This window comes from Littorina saxatilis, linkage group LG8, assembly GCF_037325665.1.
Source record: "Littorina saxatilis isolate snail1 linkage group LG8, US_GU_Lsax_2.0, whole genome shotgun sequence".
Lineage (NCBI taxonomy): Eukaryota > Metazoa > Mollusca > Gastropoda > Littorinimorpha > Littorinidae > Littorina > Littorina saxatilis.
In genome coordinates, this window is record NC_090252.1 from 22,269,406 (window position 1) to 22,293,613 (window position 24,208).

At 41.0% G+C, this 24,208-nt stretch overlaps 2 protein-coding genes across 2 annotated transcripts in view; one reads left to right on the forward strand and one right to left on the reverse strand.

The window, feature by feature from the left end:
* LOC138973045 (zinc finger protein ZPR1-like) lies at positions 1–21,588 on the reverse strand. Its single transcript, XM_070345703.1, has 14 exons — positions 21,450–21,588; positions 21,106–21,268; positions 19,820–19,981; positions 18,171–18,255; positions 17,247–17,317; positions 15,631–15,717; positions 14,465–14,506; positions 12,546–12,632; positions 9,641–9,779; positions 8,581–8,741; positions 7,870–7,980; positions 6,788–6,877; positions 2,105–2,173; positions 1–545 (listed from the first exon to the last, which is right to left on the reverse strand). The coding sequence occupies exons 2-14, from the start codon at positions 21,223–21,225 to the stop codon at positions 426–428; spliced, it is 1,344 nt and encodes a 447-aa protein (XP_070201804.1). The 5' UTR covers positions 21,226–21,268; positions 21,450–21,588; the 3' UTR covers positions 1–425.
* A 207-nt stretch (positions 21,589–21,795) lies between these two features.
* LOC138973046 (mitochondrial import receptor subunit TOM40 homolog 1-like) overlaps positions 21,796–24,208 on the forward strand; it is a 9,225-nt gene continuing 6,812 nt past the window's right edge. The window contains exons 1-4 of the mRNA XM_070345704.1: positions 21,796–22,093; positions 22,629–22,789; positions 23,268–23,369; positions 24,111–24,208. The exon at positions 24,111–24,208 is cut by the window's right edge and continues 8 nt beyond it. Of these exons, the coding sequence (XP_070201805.1) occupies positions 21,910–22,093; positions 22,629–22,789; positions 23,268–23,369; positions 24,111–24,208 (545 nt within the window). The 5' untranslated portion in view covers positions 21,796–21,909. The remainder of the gene's footprint in view (positions 22,094–22,628; positions 22,790–23,267; positions 23,370–24,110) is intronic.

Here is a 24,208-nt window from a genome sequence, read left to right on the forward strand (position 1 = left end):
CCACCCCCCAAATTTAAGACTTCCTCTCTTTAAAGATCCTGTTTTCTCAGACCTTCTGTTCATAACCTCTGTAAAATTACCCCCATTGACACCCTCCTTTTTAAGACCTGATTTTCTCAGATTTTCTGAGGTCTTAAAAGGGGGGTGCCACTGTATTAAAAACAATTCCCAATCTGCATAGAAAGTAGTCAGCTGTTGAATTCCGGTATATGTCTAAGTGGAAGAATGCTCTTATTCTGTGTACAAGCCTTCTTGATGGTGGACATGATTGCTCACACGCGAAGGAATGGATCTTCAACCTTGATCTTTTCCCTCCCAACACCCACCCCCATGTGCCCACCACCCAAAACCGTATCTCTTCACTAGCACGCAAACAACGCTGGTGATGTTAGCTGTCTTGATACGGCGATGATGTTAATTCTCTGTTAATTCTCTTCATAGTTCTCTGTCTTCATGTCGTTGAGTCCTAGGTCCTCGTTCTGCTCAAAGCTTCGCTCGTAGTCCTCGATCGTAAGCTGGGCATCAGGGTCTGGTGCCGTCAGGCTCTGCAAGCAAAAGAGAGGAGAACATTCATTTTTTAAAATTCAATGTACTAACCGACGGTCATAATGGCCTGTTGAATAAGACGCCGGCCTCCCATGCAGAAGGTCGTGGGTTCGAATCCCGGCAGGGCTTAGTGGGATAAGGGTGGACATTTTTTTTAATCTCCCAGGTCAACTTATGTGCAGACCTGCTGGTGCCTTATCCCCCTTCGTGTGTACTTGCAAGCACAAGACCAAGTGCGCCCGGAAAAGATCCTGTTATCCATGACAGAGCTCGGTGGGTCATAGAAACACAAAAATACCCAGCATGCTTCCCCCGAAAGCAGCATATGGCTGCCTAAATGGCAGGGTAAAAACGGTCACACACGTACACGTAAAAGATCGTCGTAGTTTCAACCCATGTACAAAGAAGAAGAAGAAGAACAAGAACAAGAAGGAAAAAAAGAAGAAGAAGAAGAAGAATACACAAACTGACAACGGGAGGAATGGGCCCAAGATTCCTTTTGGTCGTTAACATGCATGACTCTTGTTAAAAATGTGTCACAACACTGGCAGATTTACCCAAATGGGGGCTTTGAATTCCGTTGTCTTGAATTTCATCATGTTACACTTGTTCCTACATGTGCAGCAACACAACCACGTTAAATAACTTACAGCAGACGACCACGTCAGATTGGCTGTGCAGGCGAGTAGTCTGCCCCTGGATAGGGATGTCACTTTCTAGTGTCCAAGAAGCGAACATAGGTCACTGCAGCAAACTATCCTATTCAAAGCTTTTTTGGGGTCACACAATCGGGACAACAAAAACTAACTCAGTGGGGTGGTTCTGTCAGTCTTGGTGTTGTGTACACATTTTTTGTAAAAGCCTCTCAAAACTGAGCCTAGATGGGCGCAGTGCATGCGGCGTTTGGCAGCCTAAATCGTGGGGTAAAAACGGTCATACTCATGAATCCAACTTGTGCAAAAATATGAGTGAACGTGGGAGTTTCAGGCTATGAACGAAGAGGAAAAAGAAGAACTGGGCAAAGTTCATTTTAAGAAGCTGGTTGCACGAAGCTTTGGCACAGAATTTTGGGTAAAAAGTCGCAAAGTTGACTGCGGGTTCTTCTTGTTCTTCTTCAGCGTTCCAGAATTGTCTGGTTACGTGTGAGCTCGTTTGCCCATTTGGGTTCCCCACACTATACTCTGAGAGCATAGTCAGCTTCACTCCGATTTCGTTGGGTAGGCATGCTGGGTATTTTCGTGTTTCCATAACCCACCGAACTTCGACATGGATTACAGGATCTTTTCCATGCGCACTTGGTCTTGTGCTTGCGTGTACACACGAAGGGGGTTAAGTCACTAGCAGGTCTGCACATAAGTTGACCTGGGAGATCGGAAAAATCTCCACTCTTAACCCACCAGGCGGCAGCGACCGGGATTCGAACTCACGACCTCCCGATTAGTAGGCCGACGTCTTACCACCACGCCACTGCGCCCGTCACTGCGGGTTCAATAAAGCCATTAAAGGACGGCCTTAAACAATGCCTCATGTTTCAAACCAAAGAGAGATGAAAGTTTACCTGGATATAGCTGTTGCCTGCAGGGTCGTCCAGGATAAAATGGACACCATTCTTCTCCCCCTGGACAATCTGCAAACACACAAAATAAAAGAAACAAGGGTGAGCGTGGAGATTTTCAAACAAAAACTAAAAACTTTGGGCTGTAGATGTATAGCAAGAAGAATAGATCAAGTTGATGTATCCTCACCTGTCTATCTTTGTACAGTAGAACCCCCCTTTCGAATCCTCCAAATCTTGTAGAAATTCAGGTCTTAAAAAGGGCTGTCAGTCTTAAGGGGGGACAGGGTAGGCAAGCACTTTTTTTATTTATTTTGGAAACAGCTTGCTGCTTGTTTGATTTTTGCAAGCAGAATAACCTAATTAAGGGAAACCATTTTAAATTTTGAGTGAAAAGCAATTTTTGGGGGTTTTATTCACCAAAATGTGAGAAAAACGTTATAAAATGTCCTTTTTTTAAAATGTTGCAGTTTGTGAACCAGTGCATGTTTTGATCCAATTTTTCTTCTTTGCAGCAATATGTGTGTGTTTAATAATTCTGTGTATCGAAAAGCATTTCTAAGCAATATATTATTTTAATTTAGCATTTTCAGTTACCGGTTCAGTTTTGATAAGAAAAATACATGAAATCCTAACTGTCAGACTCATAAAAACCCAACCAATGCACTGAACTCTTATTCCATACACAGAACTGATGCTGTACAACTCATAAACAACATATACAAAAACTGAACAAATCCATCAAGCCTTTCAAAAGTTGCAACATTTTAATTGTAGCGTTTTGTCTGAAAATTACATTCAGAGAAAACAGCATTTTAAAGATTTGAACCAGTACATAAAAAAACCAGTAGCACAGTGCACCCTGAATTCATATGTTTTTATCAGAATGACCACTTTACTATGTAGGGAAAAGGATTTGACAATCAAATTATCAGGATTTTTTTTATATACATCATATGAAAACAGCCATCTTTGTTTGTACCGATATGAAAACATGAATCAGAACCAAACTGTCAGACTCATAAAAACCCAACCAATGCACTTAACTCTTATTCCATACACAAAACTGACGCTTTACAAATCATAAACAACATAAACAAAAATGAAACAAATCCATCAAGCCATTCAAAAGTTGCAACATTTTAATTACAGATGTTTGTCTGAAAATTACATTCAGAGAAAACAGCATTTGAAAGATTCCAACCAGTACCTCAAACTAGTAGCACAGTGCAGCCTGAATTGATATGTTTTTATAAGAATAACCACTTTACTATGATGGGGAAATGATTTGACGATCAAATTATCCAGACTTTTTTAAAAAAATCATTTGAAAACTCATCTATGTTAGTGCAGATATGAATCAAAACGAAACTGTCGGACTCATAAAAACACAAGGAATCCACTGTATTCTTATTCCATGCACAGAAATGGTGCTTCACAAATCATAAACAACATATACAAAATTGGAACAAATCCATCTTGCCATTCAAAAGTTACAACATTTTAATTACCACATTTTGTCTCAAATTACATGTAGAGAAAACAGCATGTAAAAGAGTCTCACTAGTACCCCGGTAAACTAGTACCACAGTAGAGCTTGAATTAATGGGGTGGGTTTTTTTTTAACCAGAATAACACTTTAACTATGAAGGGCAAATGATTTGATAATCAAATTATCAGATTTTTTTGATTTAAAAAAAAATTATATGAAAACATTAAAAAAGTCAATTATCTGTGTTTGTGCTGATATGAAAATATTGATCAGAACCAAACTGTCAGACTCATAAAAACCCAACGGATGCACTGATTTCTTATTCCATTGCATAGAAATGATGCTTCAACATCAACAACATTACATAATTATATATACACAAATGGAACAAAACTATCAAGCCATTCAAAAGTTGCAACATTTTAATTACAGTATTTCTGTGCTCAATCCTAACACTGCAGCAAATTTCTGTAAAGCTGAATGTCCCTTTCCATGTACCAACTTGGTCATACGCGGATTATTTAAAATGCAACTTTACCACCCGAAGCGTTGCAAACACCGGGAGAAGAGTAAACAACTGCAGACTTGAATGGACACTCATATGCACTCCAGATGCAGGGCCTGTGCAAATCCTTGGGCTGATGCATCACCTTCTTTCATAATCAGACTGCTATCAGACAAGCATTCAGTACAGGATATAAACCTTTCAGCCATAGATTGAGCTTATCAATGTTGACAAAAGCCCAACACATGTCAGCGGAGTGACGTTGCACAGTACCAGTATCCATATTTGCTTGTGATGGGTCAGAAGATGGCAAAGTATCTGTATCTTCTTATGGTTGGTCAGAAGATGGCAAAGCTGATGTTTCTGCTGTGGAAGAGGGTAGTTCCGGTTTAGCAAACTTTTCCATCAGGTCAATCTTTCTCCTCGCTGCCACCACAGGAGGACTGGCTCTCCCCTTGCTCCAACCTAATAAATACACAAACACTGATTTAATATTTGATACAACTGTCCATGGTTTTTGTTTGTAATAAGCTGCAAATTTTAAGACTCAATATAAACGTCAACAAGTGCTTGTACTTTATTTTGCAAATGACCATGTTACATGGGGTGTACCTCAACTTTTTGGCTAGGCTGGTAAATCAGAAATCCCAATCAGCCCCCAACCACTGAACCAGGCGGGTTTTCTTACAACCACCTCAGCGGCTCGTACCCACATATGTCGGTTGACGAACACACACACACACAAAAGACATTCATTAATTGGCCCCTATCACAAAATGTACATGTCAAGTTTACTATGGGATTTGAGTAACCACACAATCACATACACACAGGAACTAATACTGAAACTAGCTGAATTATTTTCTTTCTTTCTTTCTTTCTTTTCATATTTTTCTTTTAAAATTAATTTATTTCATCACACTTGCTATGTATTTGCTTGTTTTTTGTCTGTTGTCTGTTTTGTGTGTGTGTGTGTGTGTGTGTGTGTTCTGTGTGTGTGTATACATTTTCAGATTTCCTAAACCTAGCACTGTTTGCAGATGATCTTTATGCTTTTGATTCATGAGTTGCATCCCCAGTCCTTTAGTTTAACTTTTTTTTTTCTTTGGTGAAGTAAATTGGATCTATTTTTTTTTTATTCCTTAGTTAATGGAAAAGATTTGACAACAATATTGCTGTCAATGATAGGTTGGTCAGCCATGCTGGTGTAAACCAATCCTTTAGAATTAGAGAACGCTCTCTAGTAGGGTACTTATTTTCCTACGGTCAATGACCAGAAACAGAAACTGTGTCAGTCGTACATCGCTCAGATGCTGCTTCTCAGTTTGACCCCAGACAAAGAATACTGATGACATGTTACACCATAGTAAGCTCTCAAGGACTGGCCAGCGAAGAACAATAAAATAGGGGTTGTGAAGACGATATCACAGAGATGATCGAGGGAGGGAGGGGGGGGGGGGGGTGTGCGGCGGCGGCATGGTCAGTAAATTGGATCAAGAAACCCGCAAAATACTTCAGACACAAACTGTTTATCATTTACCTGCAAACCCTAACACATTCTTACAACAACAACAACATAACGATGTGCAATAAATCACGTTGTCAAACAAACAAGATCGAAAAGAGAAAGAAGCAAAACCCACCTCGTCGAGTCAAGAATCTTAGAATGTCGTCTGCTCAAATACGATCATGTTGGTTCATTTCGGAGTGTTGTTACTTCCTTCTACTGTTCGCTGCTGCTGGTTCATCTTTCTCTGATATTTCTTGCCACTATGCCGAACATTTCCAATGTTAGGGTTGTTCTCCGCAGCTCAAAACTTTGAAAAATGCTGCTGAATCGGTGAAAACGTCATGGATTTGTTGACACCGGGGGACTGATAAGTTGTCTACTGCGCTTGCGCCAAATGCCTTTGACCTACATATATTTGCATATATTAATTCCGGGGTTTCGGTTGGAACGGATTCTCTCTCTTTGTGCCTATGTCAACGGAAATTCCCCAACGGTGATGACGTCATCTTGAAGAACGGAAATTTCCACACAGTTTGAACAGCGAAGGGTCATGTCATGTGTGCACATTTACCAGCACGGAGTATCCAAAGTTGACCATTTTTTCGATTTTTTTTATAAAACAGAGACAAAAACAACAAAACATCGGTTTGAAAATGGTTTTATTTACATGAATACATGTCTAAAATGACAAAAGCAGATTATTGAATGCATTCCAGGATGTTCAAAGGTGTGAAAAATGCAACAACCCCAAAAAGGTGTATGAGACCAAAAATAACTCATTTTGCCTACCCGGTCTGCCCTTAAAATGGGGGTAAATTTACAGAGATCATGAACAGAAAATCTGCAATAAACAAGATCTTAAAATGGGGGAAGTCTTAAATTGTGGGGGGGGGGGGGGGGGGTCATAAAAGGGAGGTTTCACTGTGCATCATCACATGTCTATCTCTGTTTTGTGAAACCTCCTGGCTGGAGATCCGGCGACTCACTTACTCACTCACTCACTCACTCACTCACTCACTCACTCACTCACTCACTCACTCACTCACACACACACACCCCACACACACACACACCCCCCCCCACACACACACACTACACACACACACTCTCACATACACACAACACACTCTCACTCACTCTCTCACACACACGATGCGCACACACACCAATAAATCCTACCAGGTCAAGCTCCTTGCAGAAGTCGCCTAGTTTTCCAGACCTTTCAGGCGTGGAGCTGTCGCCGATCATGAAGGGGTTGGTTTCCTTCAGCTGAAAAAGACAAACACATTGCTACCGCTTAGCAATCACTCTTGGCATCATTCCATACAGTGCCATGGCCTTGTGGATAAGACGTCGGCCTCGAAAGCCTCGAGAAGATGGAGTGTTTGAATCCCAATAACAAACTAAAAGTGTCCAAGTTTTGACAACAGTACAGACTGTGAAACAAATGAGCGGATATTTAACCCCCAACCGGCGCAGTGGCGTGGTGGTAAGACGTCGACCTCCTAATCGGGAGGTCTTGAGTTCGAATCCCGGTCGCTGCCGCCTGGTGGGTTAAGAGTGGAGATTTTTCCGATCTCCCAGGTCAACTTATGTGCAGACCTGCTAGTGACTTAACCCCCTTCCCCTGTACAACACAAGCACAAGACCAAGTGCGCACGGAAAAGATCCTGTAATCCATGTCAGAGTTCGGTGGGTTATAGAAACACGAAAATACCCAGCATGCCTCCCCCGAAATCGGCGTATGCTGCCTGAATGGCGGGGTAAAAACGATCATACACGTAAAAATCCACTCGTGCTAAAAACATGAGTGAACGTGGGAGTCTAAGCCCACGAACGAAGAGGAAGAACAGAACCCCCAACCCCCCGTCCTCGCAGTAGCAGACGCAGCAACAACAACTACAAACAAATGCACTCACTTACACACATAAACACCCTCCAAAAAGGTAGATTTCCGGTAATGACAAAAAATAAAATGGATATTTCTCAAGACACAGAGGACGAATAGGTCAGTTGGACCTGGCTTCAAAGCATACATCGGTCAAATTGTCTTGGCCACAAAACCTTGTGGTGCTAGAAGACATCCTACGTGTCAAAGCCATCCGACATTCGACCCGCCTGGGGTCTGCACAATCAATCAATAAGACTGAAGACAGAGGCCTGGGAACAGCACGGCTTTCTTTCTCACGCACACAATAAACAAATTCACACACAATTTTCCCTTACCACAAACATCTGGTCCCCTTATCACTCAGACATACCTGTGTCTTGAAATCTTCCAAGAGACCTTCCACAGTGGTAAACTTTCCTCCCAGGGTTCCCATCTCTGTCTCGAAGTCAAGTTCCGGAATCATCACGCTGCACGTCTCGCTCTGCAGAATTAACATGTCGTTATCACAATATGTATGATATCAAATTAAAAAAAAAAAAAAAAAAAAAATAAATTAGCCACTAAAAACACATTAACAAATAGAAAGCATGCAGTTGTAGCATTCATGTCAGTTTCTACCCTGCACCACACTCCCCTCCCACTCACTCACTCACACACACACACACACACACACACACACACACACACACTCACACACAGTACACACCTTCTTTATTTTTTTCAGGGCATTTAACACAGACCCAGGAATTTTAAAGGTTTCATTGATATGTAAGTTGTAACTTTTGATCACAAAAGGCATGAACTTTATCAAAACAAATAACCTGACAGAACTTAGACAAAATCTTCACATTTTTATTTTTAGAAAACTAAAAGCACTTTGAATTATCTAATGTAAATCACTATCAAACTTCCTCAAGTCTCTGCATATAGGAAGTTTGAAAGTGATTTACATTAGATAAATATAGGCAAAACCTACTCCAATACCAGCCAACTGCAGTGAGACTGAAAAGAATGACACACTACAATCTAACTTTCATAACTTCTACTTTCTTTGGCCATTGACAAACGGAACTCAACACACCTTTAAAATGTCACGAGACATGTCGTCGCGGTTCTCGATGCGCAGCGAGATCTTGCGACCTTTGGCCTCCATGCCCCCTCCACTCTTGACCTCGTTGTCACGGTGACCGCAGCTCTCGCAGTTGGTTGCCATGATGACCACCTCTTTGAAGTGTGGAATGTCTAGCATGTGATGTAAGGCAATAACTGAAAACCTGCAGGACAATTTAGACCAGTCGCCCTGGAATTCTTGGCGATGTTGATGTTTTTGAGCTTTAGACTAAGTAAATCATTCTCCATGAGAAATATTCCCGAAAATACGATGGATCATACATGATTTAACATTCTTTTATCTTTCTATGCACACCAGGTACAAATTACATGATACAAATAATCACTTCTGGCCTTCTGCTCAAAAGCTGTCTAAAATGATTTATGCCCAAACTCCGTGAAGACGTCAAATTTTTCTTCTTCTAACCACACAACTAGCCACAAAAATGCAACACAATCGCACACTGGCTGTCTATAACTTCTAAACACACAACTAGTCACAAAAATACAACACAATCGCACACTGGCTGTCTATAACTTCTAAACACACAACTAGTCACAAAAATACAACACAATCGCACACTATAACTTCTAAACACACAACTAGTCACAAAAATACAACACAATCGCACACTGGCTGTCTATAACTTCTAAACACACAACTAGTCACAAAAATACAACACAATCGCACACTGGCTGTCTATAACTTCTAAACACACAACTAGTCACAAAAATACAACACAATCGCACACTGGCTGTCTATAACTTCTAGACACACAACTAGTCACAAAAATGCAACACAATCGCACACTGGCTGTCTATAACTTCTTCTAAACACACAACTAGTCACAAAAATGCAACACAATCGCACACTGGCTGTCTATAACTTCTTCTAAACACACAACTAGTCACAAAAATGCAACACAATCGCACACTGGCTGTCTATAACTTCTTCTAAACACACAACTAGTCACAAAAATGCAACACAATCGCACACTGGCTGACTCTGTGTTTCTACACCCCAAGGATACTGACAACCTTCATGTTGGTCTCGCACGGCACGTTGCAGCGGGGACAGTTTGCGGGGAAGTGCATCACTTCCTGGGTGGAGTCAAAATCTTTGCTTTTCACTCCCAGCACTTCTTCCTCTGCTGCCTCTTCCTCTGCACCCTGGTAAAAAAAAAATTAAAAAAATAAAAAAAGAAAGAAAAATAACTCATAAGGCCAAAAAAAAAAAATTGTCTGTTTAGGGTAACCCGACCGACCCTATCGATTTGGCGCCGACCCAAAAACTTTTTTTTGATTTCAAAAAAAAAAGAGGTAAAAATGCTAAAAAGAGACATTTGGCGTTTCTTTCTCTCCCTTTCTCTCTGTTTTATTTATACGTTAGTTTTGAAACATGTATTCATCAAATATAAGAAGTGAATGTTCAGCCAACATAGCGTTTACACAAAAAAAAAAAAAAAAAAAAAAAAAAACCTACCTACCTACCGACCCTACTTTTTTTGGTCATGTTACCCTAAACAGACAATTTTTTTTTTTTGGCCTAAGGCAGAATATTAAAAAACAAGAAGAGCAAATGCTCGATCGAGTCACTTTCGCAGTTCTGAATATTATATGAGGCATCAGATGGACAGGAAGAAATTGCTATTCACAACACAATGAGTCACGTTCACATAAAATTTGAGCCCGGTCACTTTTATAGTTTCCGAGAAAAGCCCAACGTTAAGTTGTGTGTTGCCGAACAGAAAAGGCTAGTTATCTCCCTTGTTTTTCTGATAACGTTCGTAAAAGGCTACAGATGTAAATACTTTGATGTAAAGAATAATCCTACAAAGTTTCAATCACATCCGATGAACTTTGTCAAAGATATAAAATGTCTAATTTTTCCTTTGACGCTGACCTGTGACCTTGAAAAAGGTCAACGAAACCATCGTTAAAGTGTAGAGGTCATTGGAGGTCACGACTAAACAAAATATGAGCCCGATCGCTTTGATAGTTTCCGAGAAAAGTCCAACGTTAAGGTGGTGTCTACGGACGGCCGGCCGAACGGCCGATTACATAGAGTCACTTTTTCTCAAGTGACTCAAAAAAGTTTATTTTTGATGACAAGACCTAAACAATGCAGGTCGGTAGTGCGGTTCCTTTTTAATTTGTATTTTCATTTTGATTGACATTTTTTTAATTTCAATTTTATTCACACAGGCGCATTTCTATTGGCCTGAAAGCATGCCACGTATGTCCCTTGGATGTAGACGAATAGTAACTTTCCTTGAAACGTCTGCAAAATTGAGTTTTATTTTCATTTCGATTGACATTTTATTATTTTTATTTTATTTACACAGGCGCATAGGGTAAAGGTATTTAATTCCGACCGATTTTTGGGGTACCTAAATCCGACCGATTTTCCCAGTCACATCAAAGACAATGTGCGCACGTCACCACAACAGAAGGAATGCCATTCATACTCGGGCCAGTCATGAAACAGGTTGATGACGCGACTTTACGGACCAATCGTTTTGTCACAAGAGTTGATTTGCGTCATCGGCTCTGCGGCGCGAAAATTTGCCTTGTGTCGTCTGCTTCACCAGATCCCCCGCAGAGCGAAACTGCAACTTTGTAGCAAAAAAGTACGTCATACGTTTCTTACAAAAAGGTCATAAAACTTGATGAACAGAGTTCTGTTTGATTGAAATGGATGTTACCAAGTTTTTGGAAGTGTATTTTGATAGTTCGGACTAAGTCTTCTGGCACTTTTAAATCGAAAAGGAGAAAATCTTATCGGTTGGATTTAGATACCCAGTTTTTGAGTGGGTATCTAAATCCAACCACCTCGCAGAGAATGCAAAACGCTGTACAAAATCCCATTAAAATCATTGATTGTTTACGTTTATGACTTTTGAAAAATCGTATGAACACGGGAAGGTATCAGATTGTGCATTTATAATGTCCAGTGAATCTTGTTTTGATATAAAGTAAAAGCCGCAACCACTCCATCCACTTCATGACAGGTGCGCGCGCTCTTGTCTTGCTAAACTGATGAATCAACACCAACATCGCAAGTGCGTGGATGGGTGCTTGTCAGTGTTTGCGAGCATGTAAGCCTCAGTAAGCTTAATAGTAATAGAGTGTTTCGCTCAACGAACGTCACGAAGTTGTGTGTTTGTGTGTGTAGTGTGTGCGTTTGCGTGTGTGTTAGTGTGTGTAGTGTGTGCGTTTGCGTGTGTGTGCCCACGCTGGGTGTAAAAGAAAATTGACAGAATTGTGTTTAGCCTTTATCACATGACCTTGATTCATTGTATAGATAGATCTAGGAACAAGCAATATTTGTTGGGATGACAGAAAACGGACAGAAGAGATTTGATATTCACAAACACCTCATCCTGGACGATCATTACTCCAACTACACGATCAAAACAAGCCGGAGAGAAACATTACGTTTACTGTCATTTAGTTCCAAGTAGATTTTGGTCGGATTTAGATAACCCCCGGTCGGATTTAGGTTCCCACACCTACCTCCAATGTTTACCGACAAACGCTTGTTTAATAACGGAAAGTAACGACACAGGCACCTATTTAAAACAAGAATTGCGTACGGAAAACGTCAGTCTTACCAGACAAGACATATTTGCTAAACTTTACGATTTAGAGCCTTGAGAATAAAACAATGATCTCAATCAGTCGGAATTAGATACCCTTACCCTATAGCTTTCTATTGGCCTGAATGCGTGCCACTTACGTCCCTGGGATGTGGGCAAATAGTAACTTTCCTTGAAACGCCTGCAAAATCGAGTTTTGTCATTTTTAATTGATATATCTTTTTGAAAATCTATAAAAAAAAGTTCTAGGATCGGGAGGAAAAAGTAAGGTCAGTCGGTAATTGGAAACATTGATTTTTTGTGTGCTTTGTCCTCTGACAGAAAGTCACATGCTCACCTCTGCAACGATTCCCAAGTCGATGTTCTGTTCCCGTGTACGTTCGTAGTGAGTGATGGTCATCTGAGGATCCTTGTTGGGAGCATGTGTACACATGGTTAAGGGACAAAATGTGTCATTTTGACGCTTCAAAAACTCAGCAACTGTCGCACAAAACCAGCCCTTAAACTCATTGTCTCCCAGGTACGGATATATCCGTACCCACTCATATGGCTCTATCTGACCAGGTACGGATATATCCGCTCAGACTGTTAGCTTCAGTCGCTTCCTGTAACATCCATCTAACGCCTGCATTCCAGCCTGTTGATACACAGTTACTACACAGGTACCACAATTTTGAGTGACCTGCTGCAGCACAGCTGGTCTCGGCTAAAAAAAAATTAGTCAACATAGGTGGGGTAGAAAGTGTTAAATGAATCTATTCCACACAGATGATAAGAGCTCTTTGCTTTGATGCCCTCCATATCACTAATTATACAAATCTAGCAGTCGAGGTGAACTATGACTGTCCAGATCTGTGTTGAATGTCCTGTTCTGGTCAAAAATACCATTTTTTGTTTGTTTGTTTGCTTAACGCCCAGCCGACCACGAAGGGCCATATCAGGGCGGTGCTGCTTTGACATTTAACGTGCGCCACACACAAGACAGAAGTCGCAGCACAGGCTTCATGTCTCACCCAGTCACATTATTCTGACACCGGACCAACCAGTCCTAGCACTAACCCCATAATGCCAGACGCCAGGCGGAGCAGCCACTAGATTGCCAATTATTAAGTCTTAGGTATGACCCGGCCAGGGTTCGAACCCACGACCTCCCGATCACGGAGCGGATGCCTTACCACTAGGCCAACCGTGCTGGTCAAAAATACCATAAATTTATGTATCGATTGAACACTTTGCCGTCTTTGAGCCATGTGACGTCAGAGGCCAACAAAACTTCATATTTAAGCGGCCGGCCGAGACTACAAGATAGTGCATGTTTGTGTCCGTTCAATCGTAAAAACTGAAAGGAATTCTAACCAGAATCGATCAATACATAAATGATATTTGTATTTTGGACCAAAATATGACATTTTACACAGATCGAGACCGTCAGTGTATAATATATCGATCAATCTAAGTTAGAATTCCTTTAATTTTTTAAGATTGAAAACATACAATCATGCATCTGTTTTGAGTGCCGGCCAGCCACCTGAGTTTTAGTCGGCCTCTGACATCACATGGGACAAAGAAGAGAAATCCAATTTTCATTTGATACACTATCTTTTATAAACCACGTTGGGATAGAACTTGCTGCAATGCAGTTTTGTTTGCCCTCATCCTGTATCACACTACTACACAAAGTGGAATCTGCTTATAGTGAAATGTTGGTTATTGTGAACAAACCCTAAATCCTGCTCAAGAAAAGAAATTTAGACTGTTCAACCGTCTTTTTTTACTGATGAAATCAGCCTCCATGTTTGCTTGAAAATGAATACAGCCAAACAAATTAATGGAATGTTACTACATCACTAAGGCCAAAAAAAAATAAATTGTTTGTTTCTGGTAACATGGCTAAAAAAAATAGGGTCGGTAGGTCGGGATTTTTTTTTTTTTTTTTTTTTTTTTTTCACCCCAAATGTAGACCAATAAAACTAACTTTAAAAATCGCGCAAAGAGACTGGATTCACTATACATAGAGACAAGACACTCAACACATTTACAAATCGTCAGCGGACTTTCGTTTTTCACACGTTTTTGTTGTTCATTTTCTCACCCTGTCCTTTGCCACCAACAAACAACAAAAAAAAATTTTGAGTTTGGAAAAAAAAAGTTTAGGGTCGGCGCCGAAACTTAGGGTCGGTCGGGTGACCAGAAACAGACAATTTTTTTTTTGTGGCCTAATCAGAGCCAAGCAAACACAGAAAAATCAAAAGGATATGGATTCTCCACAAAACTGTTTCCTGTTGGATCATCAACCACCTGAAAAACAAAACAAAAGCATGTTGAACAATTAGTTTCTTCTTCTTCATCTTCTTCAGCATTCCAGAATTTTTCTGGTTACGTGTGAACTCGTTTGCCCATTTGGGTTCCCCACACTATACTCTGAGAGCATAGTCAGCTCACTCCGCTTTCGTTGAGTAGGCATGCTGGGTATTTTCGTGTTTCCATAACCCACCGAACTCTGACATGGATTACAGGATCTTTTTCGTGCGCACTTGGTCTTGTGCTTGCGTGTACACACGAAGGGGGTTAAGTCACTAGCAGGTCTGCACATAAGTTGACCTGGGAGATGGGAAAAATCTCCACCTTTAACCCACCAGGCGGCAGCGACCGGGATTCCAACTCACGACCTCCCGATTAGGAGGCCGACGTCTTACCACCACGACACTGCACCCGTCCAATTAGTTTCAAAAGCTACATGCAAACTGAGAACACATGTTTTGCATCTCTTCTGTCTCTATGTGTACACAGTGTACACACTTTTGTTTACACTCTTAGAGACAATTCATATGTCAGTAAGTCAGAAAAAGACCATACCTTCCCTAGTCAAATAATCTCTGTCTCTTTCATACACATGTATACACACACACACAAAACTCGATTTAGCCCTGTGTAAGGTTCACCGTCCAACTGACTGAATTTCAAAAGGTCGCCCTTCTTTCAGTTTGTGAAGTCACTTCCACGGGGTTAGTAAGGCTGATGGGGTCTATGTCGACCAAACTAGTGGGATTCCCTGTAGGTGGAGTGCCTGTAGTGGGATTCCCTGTATAATCGAAAAACATCAAATTCTACCGATGTTGCTAAGCATCACATGACTTTCAGCGATATCAGCGAAACGCTACAGGAACTACACCCTGTGGTATTCCCTGTATACAGGGAATCCACCTACAGAAACTCCACCTACAGGGAATCCAACTCTTTTGGTCGACACAGACCCCATCAGCGTTAGTAAGGGACTCTACCCACACACACACACACACGCTCGCGCTTTCACACACACACACTCACGCGCGTGCACTTTCACACACACACACACACACACTTTTCTACACAACCACTACCAGAACTATGAATAACTTTGAATAACAAACAAAACATCTTACGAGGTCAAAGGGTGTCTCAAGTTTCAGCAAATTTTGCATTTTCTCAATGAACACCTCAATTTTAGCTGCCACCTCTGGGTCCTGGACCTGCAAGAAAAAGCGAGAAAACTAGTGTAATTATTCAACAAACCATACAGACAAACCGACACACAAACAAGCAAGGAAAGATAACAATTCTTTGACTATTATTTACAACTATAAAAAAACAACCGACAAAGTCTGGTCTACATGCCGAGCACTCTTACTTAATTTTAATTTTTTAATCAAAACGCTGCTCAACTTTGGCGCTTATGTCAGGAATGATTTTTTTTATCCAGAAATACAACCTATAGCTGGAATAATAAACGTTTGACCAAGAATGACAAGAATTCAATGCTGAGATTTGTCACGTACGTTTTCATTGAAAAAAAAAGTACACTCTTTAAAATTCAATTGCTCTCAGCCACATCAAAAGTACTCCAAATGCAGGAGACAAAACCTGCCAATTTCCTCAAGACCACAGGTGAATTATATACGTATGCAGACGGGGAGATAGTTCAGTCGGTAGCAGCACTGGCTTGAAACCAGTATGTCACTATTGGCTTGGGATCGATCCCCTTGTTTGGCGAGGGATTTATTTTCCCATAGTCAACTTTGTGTAGACTCTCCTCAGTGTCAAAACATACCCATGTGTACGCATGCACATTAAAAAGATTCAAAGCTCATAGCGAAAGTCTCAGGGCTTGGAAACACCAATACACGCATGCAGAAAAAAAGGGTAGCGACGTACTAGCTACTTACGACAGCTAGCTTTTCCCAGGGAGAAAGCGTCAGGAATTTTCATGAGGGTAACCTCACAGGACTTCATATCTTGTCCTTCTTTTGCTTCTTTGTTCATGAGATGAAACTCCCATGTTCACTCATGTTTTTGCATGAGTGCATTTTTTACTTGTATGACCGTATTTACCCCGCCATACGCCGATTCCGAGGGAAGCATGCTGGGTATTTTGGTGTTTCTATAACCCACCGAACTTGACATGGATTACAAGATCTTTTCCGTGCGTACTTGCTCTCGTGCTTGCGTGTACACACGAAGAGGGATAAGGCACTAGCAGGTCTGCACATATGTTGACCTGGTTGATCAGAAAAATCTCCTTCCTTACCAGGCGGCGGTGGCTTGAACTCAAGACCTTCCGATTAGGAGGCCCATGTCTTATCCACTAGGCCTCTGCACCCGTCATATCGTATCCTTATGCAGACCTGGGAACCCCTGTTTTGCACTTCGAGTATTCTCAAACAAACTTAGTGTATTTTCAGAAAAATGAGCGTACTCCACACAGCGTTTGAACATCCATGATTAAAACATGCCTCACGCGCGTCTGTCAAACCGTTAATTAAGTTTACCTATACATTTAAAACAAATGCTTTTTTCAAGGTTTACTGACAAAAACTGTAATCATGTGACAAAATACTGGATCGGCTTCGGGATGGGCGTGTGAAGAACAGTTGTCTAGGAATTTTTCTCATCGCATTTTTTTTCCCACTGACCGTACTGATCGTATTCTCGACAACCATGCGTACAAAATACGGCGAAATCGTATGGGTTCCCAGGTCTGCTTATGCTAACTATGACTCACCTTGCGTAGGGGTTGACACTGGTTTAGATCATCAATGGCTTGTGAGATGATGCCTTCCACAGTGCTCAGAACTGAAAGAGGAAGAGAGTGAACCAATCATCAACAGAGACACACATGAGTACACATTATCGGAATCAATCTAACATGAGTACACGTTATTGGAATCAATCTAACATGAGTACACATTATATAAATCAATCAACTGGGGGTTTGGGATAAAGAGGCACTTGTGGTCTGAATTGAAGGCAAGAACCCGACTAGCCCGGTGTGAAGTTCACCATCTTATTGAGTGTATCCCAAACGGTCGCTCTTTTGTCAGTATGTGAAATCATTTTCATGGGGTTAATTTGGGACTATGTCGAATTGAATCCAGGAAGGGATAAACATGGGACAACTTGGAGACAGTTTGCATGTTCCATCCCTCATGTCAACATGCGTGTCAGTCATTCTGTCAGAAGTCACCAAGTACTGTCAAAAACTGGATTTTCTGACTTATGTTAGATGTGGCAGGACTGAGCATGTGCCTTGCTCTTCAACACAAAATCATGCCAAATGCCCCCCCCCCCCCCCCCCCCCAAATAAAAAAAAGAGTCATCAAAAGCAAAGCCCAAGTCAAACTTAAAGGGAAAAATTTTTAGGAAAAAGTCCCTCAGATCGCTTCCAGAAGTAAACCTTAAGATTCTGCGTTACAAATGTTGGTTTGACTAGTAAAGTTTGCTCTCTGGCAAGTACATTTTCAGAATCCCCAGCCAAAGTCTAGTGCACCATTTGTTGGACTTTCAGGGCTGTTAACTTACAGAAACTTCCCCAAAATGGTCAGATAAAATCATCAATAGTCTCCCTTTAAGTTTAAATGGCTGTGTTCTGCCTCTCGCTACTGTGGGACGAGGAAGGAGACACACAGCAAAGACAATAGACACTTACGTCCCTTCTTCGGGGGTGCCTCAAATTCAAGACACGGAATGCGAACAGCAGCTGACTGGCTCTGCACCACTTGACGGTTCATATCCTGAATTTAAAAAAAATAAAGAAATAGGTAAAGAAACAAATGGATAGATAGATAACTTGTCATCCGAACCCTTCATTCTCAAAAATCATCGGTGATCCACTGGCTGCCCCTGACATCTGGGGCCGAATGCATAGCCCCTCCATACTTTTAGGATTTCATAGCGCTGTGGAGCGCATAGCTATGAAACGCACTATAGAACTCAGCGGTCCGCATGCATGAGGTAAAATAGTGCCTGCCATAGCTCAGAGCGGCTCTATTTTTAACACGTAGATAGTGGAAGGGATTCCCCGTCATCCTGTGTCCCTGCGCATGCGTCAAGCTTTGTGATGCTTCGCGGCGGGTCAGTTTTACACCATTTGCCGCAGACAGTTTGGAAAGCCCGTCTCCTGATAAAACTTGGCTTTCGTGGTTTGGAAACTATATCCATTCCGGTACCCTCGCCATAAAGGTATAAGTCACTCTCTTGCTGGTTCTGCATGCTGTGTTTGATGTTATAAATTCCCGTATTATTATTATTATTATTACTTATGTACCGCGATCAGTTCGCCACACACATCTTGAAAAGATCCGCACGCGTAAAAACTGGCCCAAAGTCAAGATAACCCGCAGAACCGGCGGCAATGCACCCTTTCGATTCGGCAGTTTGAGTTGCTCTTACAATTCATCCGTGATTGCAAGAATATCCTGCCGACGAAAGCTGAATTTTCTGTACAGTTCCACGTCGTCGTAACGATTCAGTGGATGTAGGCGGTCAAGAAAGATCCGGTTGCTTCTCAAATTTCTTCTCATCCTGAATCGGCATGAAAGCAGCTGCTATTTTAAACGCTCCAATAGCCGGTTCCATAACTCTTATTGGAAGGAGGGGCCTGCTATAACTTTCTGGATGGCATAAGGCTCTATGCGCGGTCCATGCATTAGAAATAAGAGACTTTATGGAGTCCACAGACTTTATTGCAGTGACGTCATCAATTTAGGCTCCTATGGAGAGGCTATGCATTGGCTTCCAGGCCTCTAAAATAAACTCTTCCTCATCTTCTGCGTTCATGGGGTGAAACTTCCATGAACATTTGGGTTTTTTGCACGAGTGGATTTTTACGCGTATGACCGTTTTTACCCCGCCATTTAGGTAGCCATACGCCGCTTTTGGTGATGCATGCTTGGTATTTTCGTGTTTTTATAACCCACCAAACTCTAACATGGATTACAGGATCTTTTTCGTGCGCACTTGGTCTTGTGAGAATGAAGGGTTCGGATGACAAGTTACCAACTTACACACGAAGGGGGATAAGGCACTAGCAGGTCTGCACATAAGTTGACCTGGGAGATCGGAAAAATCTCCACTCTTAACCCACCAGACGCAGCTGGGATTTGAACCCGCGACCTTTCACTCGGGAGGCTGGCGTCTTATCCACTAAATCAATACACTCAACATGCAATAGACCATGTCCGGAAATAACTAAAGAGTGAATACCCTTGTTTTTACTTGAGCAATACTTGAATTGGAAATGAAATGAAATAACAAAATAACAATTTGCCTCTGTCACATTCAAATGAAGCTGCCTACCTGCGGCGTCTGAATATTGACCTTGTACACCACCCCTTTGTCTTGCAGTCTGCCCGCAGGCATCAGTTCTGCATTGCGCATCCCACAGTGATCGCACTGGAACGATGACACGATCACTTCCCGAAAAAAAGGAATCTTGGTCAGGAAGAGACGGGTCATTCCCTGTATGTTCAAACATGTAGAATTAGTACACAGTGACATCATATTTTCATCAACATGAGGTCAGGAGGATTTCTTCAAACTGCTTAAAAATCATATATATATATATATATAAATTTAACAACAGCATACTGAATGGTGGTTTGTTTGTTTGTTCGTTCATGGGCTGAAACTCCCACAGCTTTTAGTTTTACGTGTATGACCGTTTTTACCCCGCCATTTAGGCAGCCATACGCCGCTTTCGGAGGAAGCATGCTGGGTATTTTCGTGTTTCTATAACCCACCGAACTCTGACATGGATTACAGGATCTTTTTCGTGCGCACTTGGTCTTGTGCTTGCGTGTACACACGGGGGTGTTTGGACACTGAGGAGAGTCTGCACACAAAGTTGACTCTGAGAAATAAATCTGTCGCCGAACATGGGGACGAACTCACGCTGACAGCGGCCAACTGGATACAAATCCAGCGCGCTACCGACTAAGCTACATCCCGCCCCACTGAATGGTGGTGATGACAATCAGATCTGCATTTTAAAGTCATTAGGCCTAAAAAAAAAAAATAGGTGTGGTTACGGTAACCCGACCTACCCTATTTTTAGGGGCCGACCCTATAACTTTTTATTACATTTGTCAAAAAACAAACAAACAAAAAACGAGTGCAGAAAACGCAATGAAAGCGAAATCGCCCGAGTCGCACACGTATTTCCCTGTCAAGTAGGTTTAATTTGTACACATTAGAAAAAAAGTTAAAAAAAAGTTTAAAAAAAAAAGTGATTGCCTACCTTCCTACCCTATTTTTTTTGGCTATGTTACCATAACCACACCTATTTTTTTTTTGGCCTTAGAACTACATGTACCACCCTCACCTTTTCCATTTTTATGTTATCTCCTCCTTTTTATTTTTAACTTTTCAGAATAAAGACAGACAAACAGACCGACACTGACACCCACACACATAGAAAACTAAACTCTAATTTACTGAGCTCACAAAAAAAGAGATCTGTTCACAGTAAGTGAGCAACATCCATGCTCCAAAAAGATTTATCAATATCCCAATACTGATAAATAACACAGATCAGTCTTCATATCGTGAGGTCTAAGTCTGCCACAGCTTTTTCAGCACATTACCTCTTCTTCACAGTTGACACACAGGCTCGCCATTTCTGTGATCTCTGGATCATAATCGTCTGCCGTAATGTCACGGAACAGTGGGTTTGGTTTGGCATCCTTTTCCGTGTCGCCCGACATTCTGACTGATCTTAGCTTGAAATCACTTGAAACAGACACAAATCTGCAACAACAAAAACAACTGTTACTTTCGTTTCAATGAAGACTTTCCCTGTCACAAACCGGCAGGTAACCACGATTTACACAATATTTCATCAGTCACAAGTTTGTCCGCATGACAGGAAAGCAGACTTTTACCAAGAAATATTAAAGAAGATCGTGAGACAAAAACATTACCAACTTACTGACTCTTACTGAAGCTGATCACGATCTGCGGTGTTCAATATTCTCACGGTTTCACAACGACGCAGAACAGTCGAGAAGTTGTTCAACCATGCCGTGTGCAATCCGCAAATGGATCAGTTTTGGGATAAGACAACATCATTCAGAAACATTGTGATTGAAACTGAATTTCTGTCAAAAAAGTCAATCAAATGATTATTTATTGTGCATTCGAAACAAATATGACAGATTAAATGGTATTTTAGGCACAATAGTCACATTCTTTTTTTCCAACATTTTATCTCTAAACCGTTGGAATAAGATTTTGTACATGATCCGGAAACAGAAGTTGTCACATAACGCATGCGCTTGCGCAGACAGCCAGCACATGGCGGAGTGCTGAAGGTTACTGTCATTTTCATTAAATCTTTAAAGGATTTTCTGTTGATTTGATGCAGCCAGTCATTGGTGCACAAAAACAAAATGGGTAACGTTCATGCAGCTAGCAATACAGCACCGTCACCAAATGTTCCAGCACCCCCCATTACAACAGTTCCCGTACCGGCTCCTCCGTCACTACAACCTCAACCAGAGACGCCGATTTTAGCTCCAGTAGATACCGCCGTCAACCCAGGAACTTTTGAAGACCTGCACAAACAGTGTAAAGGTAACGATATAAAAGATTCACAATACGTTAAGTTTCAATTGTTTTGTCTAATTAAGAATGTCTCTGCTTCTATTACTGTTAGCCTAGTAACGGATCTTTGTAATAGTAATAGTAACAGCCGAAGTATGTGACGTACTTTCTTGTCAAGTCATTGCAATTGTCACCATTTCAGCAGCTTATTTTCCAAATGCATATATTGAACGTTGATTCCTAATTTTGTAATTGATGGTGAAACTGTAAAGTGATTTGTATGTCTAATACTCCTTGTTTTTTTCTTGGAATTCGACCTTTAGCCTGTAGATGAAAATATGATCAGTTCTTACTCTTGAGTCTTACTCTTTCTTGTCTTAGCTGTTAGTGTTACACCGTTCCAACATTTAGTGTTACACCGTTCCAACACCAAGGAAGATAGGATGATTTGTCTGCAAGGGAGCAGTGGGGTGGGTGAGTTGGTGGAAAGAGATGCATGTTATGGGCGCGGGTATACAGGAAGACTTCATTCATACTAATCAGTTATACGGTTTGTTCGCTGCAGAGGTGTTCCCACAAATCTTTGAAGGTGGGAAACTGGTTGTATCCAAGGGTCTGTCCAGCCACTTCCAGATCAGCCACACTGTTTCTCTGGCAACATTTCAACCATCTGGTTACAGATTTGGTTGTACGTATGTCGGCACCCAACAGTTTTCACCACAAGAGGTAAGCCAATGTTGTAGATAAAATAAACAATATTTCAATGAGTTTTAACATTACATAAACAAACCAAGATGTTGTTGCTTGATCTTAACAAAAATAATCAACATGGGTTGAGAAAGTGTGTCGTAATGTAATTAAAGTTCTGTTAGTGTTACTCAACTTACTTCTTAAGAAAAACGAAAGGTGGCCTAAGAATCAGGCCGATCTTGGTAACCAACTCAAAGCAGCCGTGAGAGGAGTCACCCCCAGACTGTGAAATGCGGATGTCCTTGTTTTTTCAAAACTTTTAATTATTTTATTTAATGACGATACTGGAAAAAAAGCCCAAAGAAAACAGACAATAAAGCAGTTGTAGATAATTTGACTATTTACTCATTTAATATTTTTTGTGCAGGATGACTTTATTTTTAAGTAAGGAAAAATATATGAGATAACAAAGTTGCATAACTAATTTATTATCTTGATTATTCTTTGATTGCAGGCATTCCCCATCTTGATAGGTGACATTGATCCTAGTGGAAATTTGAACGCCAACATTATCCATGCTTTCAGCGAGCGGTTACGAACGAAATGTGTAGCACAGGTATGTATACTATTTTGATTTAAGGCCTAAAAAAAAAATAGGTGTGGTTACGGTAACCCGACCTACCCTATTTTTGGGGGCCGATCCTATAACTTTTTATTACATTTGTCACACCAAAAAAAAAACCGAGTGCAAAAAACACAATGAAAGCGAAAGCGCCCGAGTCGCACACTTATTTCCCTGTCAAGTAGGTTTAATTTGTACACATTAGAAAAAAAAGTTTAAAAAAAAAAAGTGATTGCCTACCTACCTACCCTATTTGTTTTGCCTATGTTACCGTAACCACACCTATTTTTTTTTTTTTTGCCTAATCAATGTGTTTTTCCAGTGAGTGTCCAACAGGTTAAAAACTTGATTTTCAGAACTAGTCTGTGTTTAGATTTCCGGTGATACGTGTTTTCTTCCTGTTTATCACCGTAAGGACCATCGTTTAAAAAAAAAGCATGTTTCGGTCATCTTCTGTTTTATTTGTGTACAAAACATTATGAACTTATGAGCATAAAAGTGTGAATGGCTGTCTTTTGATGTCAGTGTATAGTTGTCAAGGACAAGATAAAGTTCTTGTTTTTTCATGTCCAGTATTGCATTTATCTCCCTTTGAGAGAAAAAGTTGCTGAAATATGAAGGAGACTAGAAAGGATTATTTTGTCTTCTGCTTTATGCATATTTTTATGAGAGAGAGAGAGAATGTGAATGTGCTTGCCTGCCAGTCAGTCTACATCAGACGCTTGTTGTTTTCAGATCCAGAACAGCAAATGTGTGGCATCACAATGCACGACAGACTACAAAGGCTCAGATTTCACAGCCTCCGTTACTGCCGGCAACATCGACCCTATCAA

What these genes read in the sequence shown, in the direction of transcription:
- LOC138973045 (XM_070345703.1), bottom strand. Translation starts at nt 21,225, where the DNA reads ATGTCGGGCGACACGGAAAAGGATGCCAAACCAAACCCACTGTTCCGT. An exon ending in ACAGTTTTGTGGAGAATCCA is followed by an intron (nt 12,633 to 14,464) that starts TATCCTTTTGAT and finishes ACCATGTGTACA; the next exon opens with CATGCTCCCAACAAGGATCC. An exon ending in ACTTGGGAATCGTTGCAGAG is followed by an intron (nt 9,780 to 12,545) that starts GTGAGCATGTGA and finishes TTTTTTTACCAG; the next exon opens with GGTGCAGAGGAAGAGGCAGC.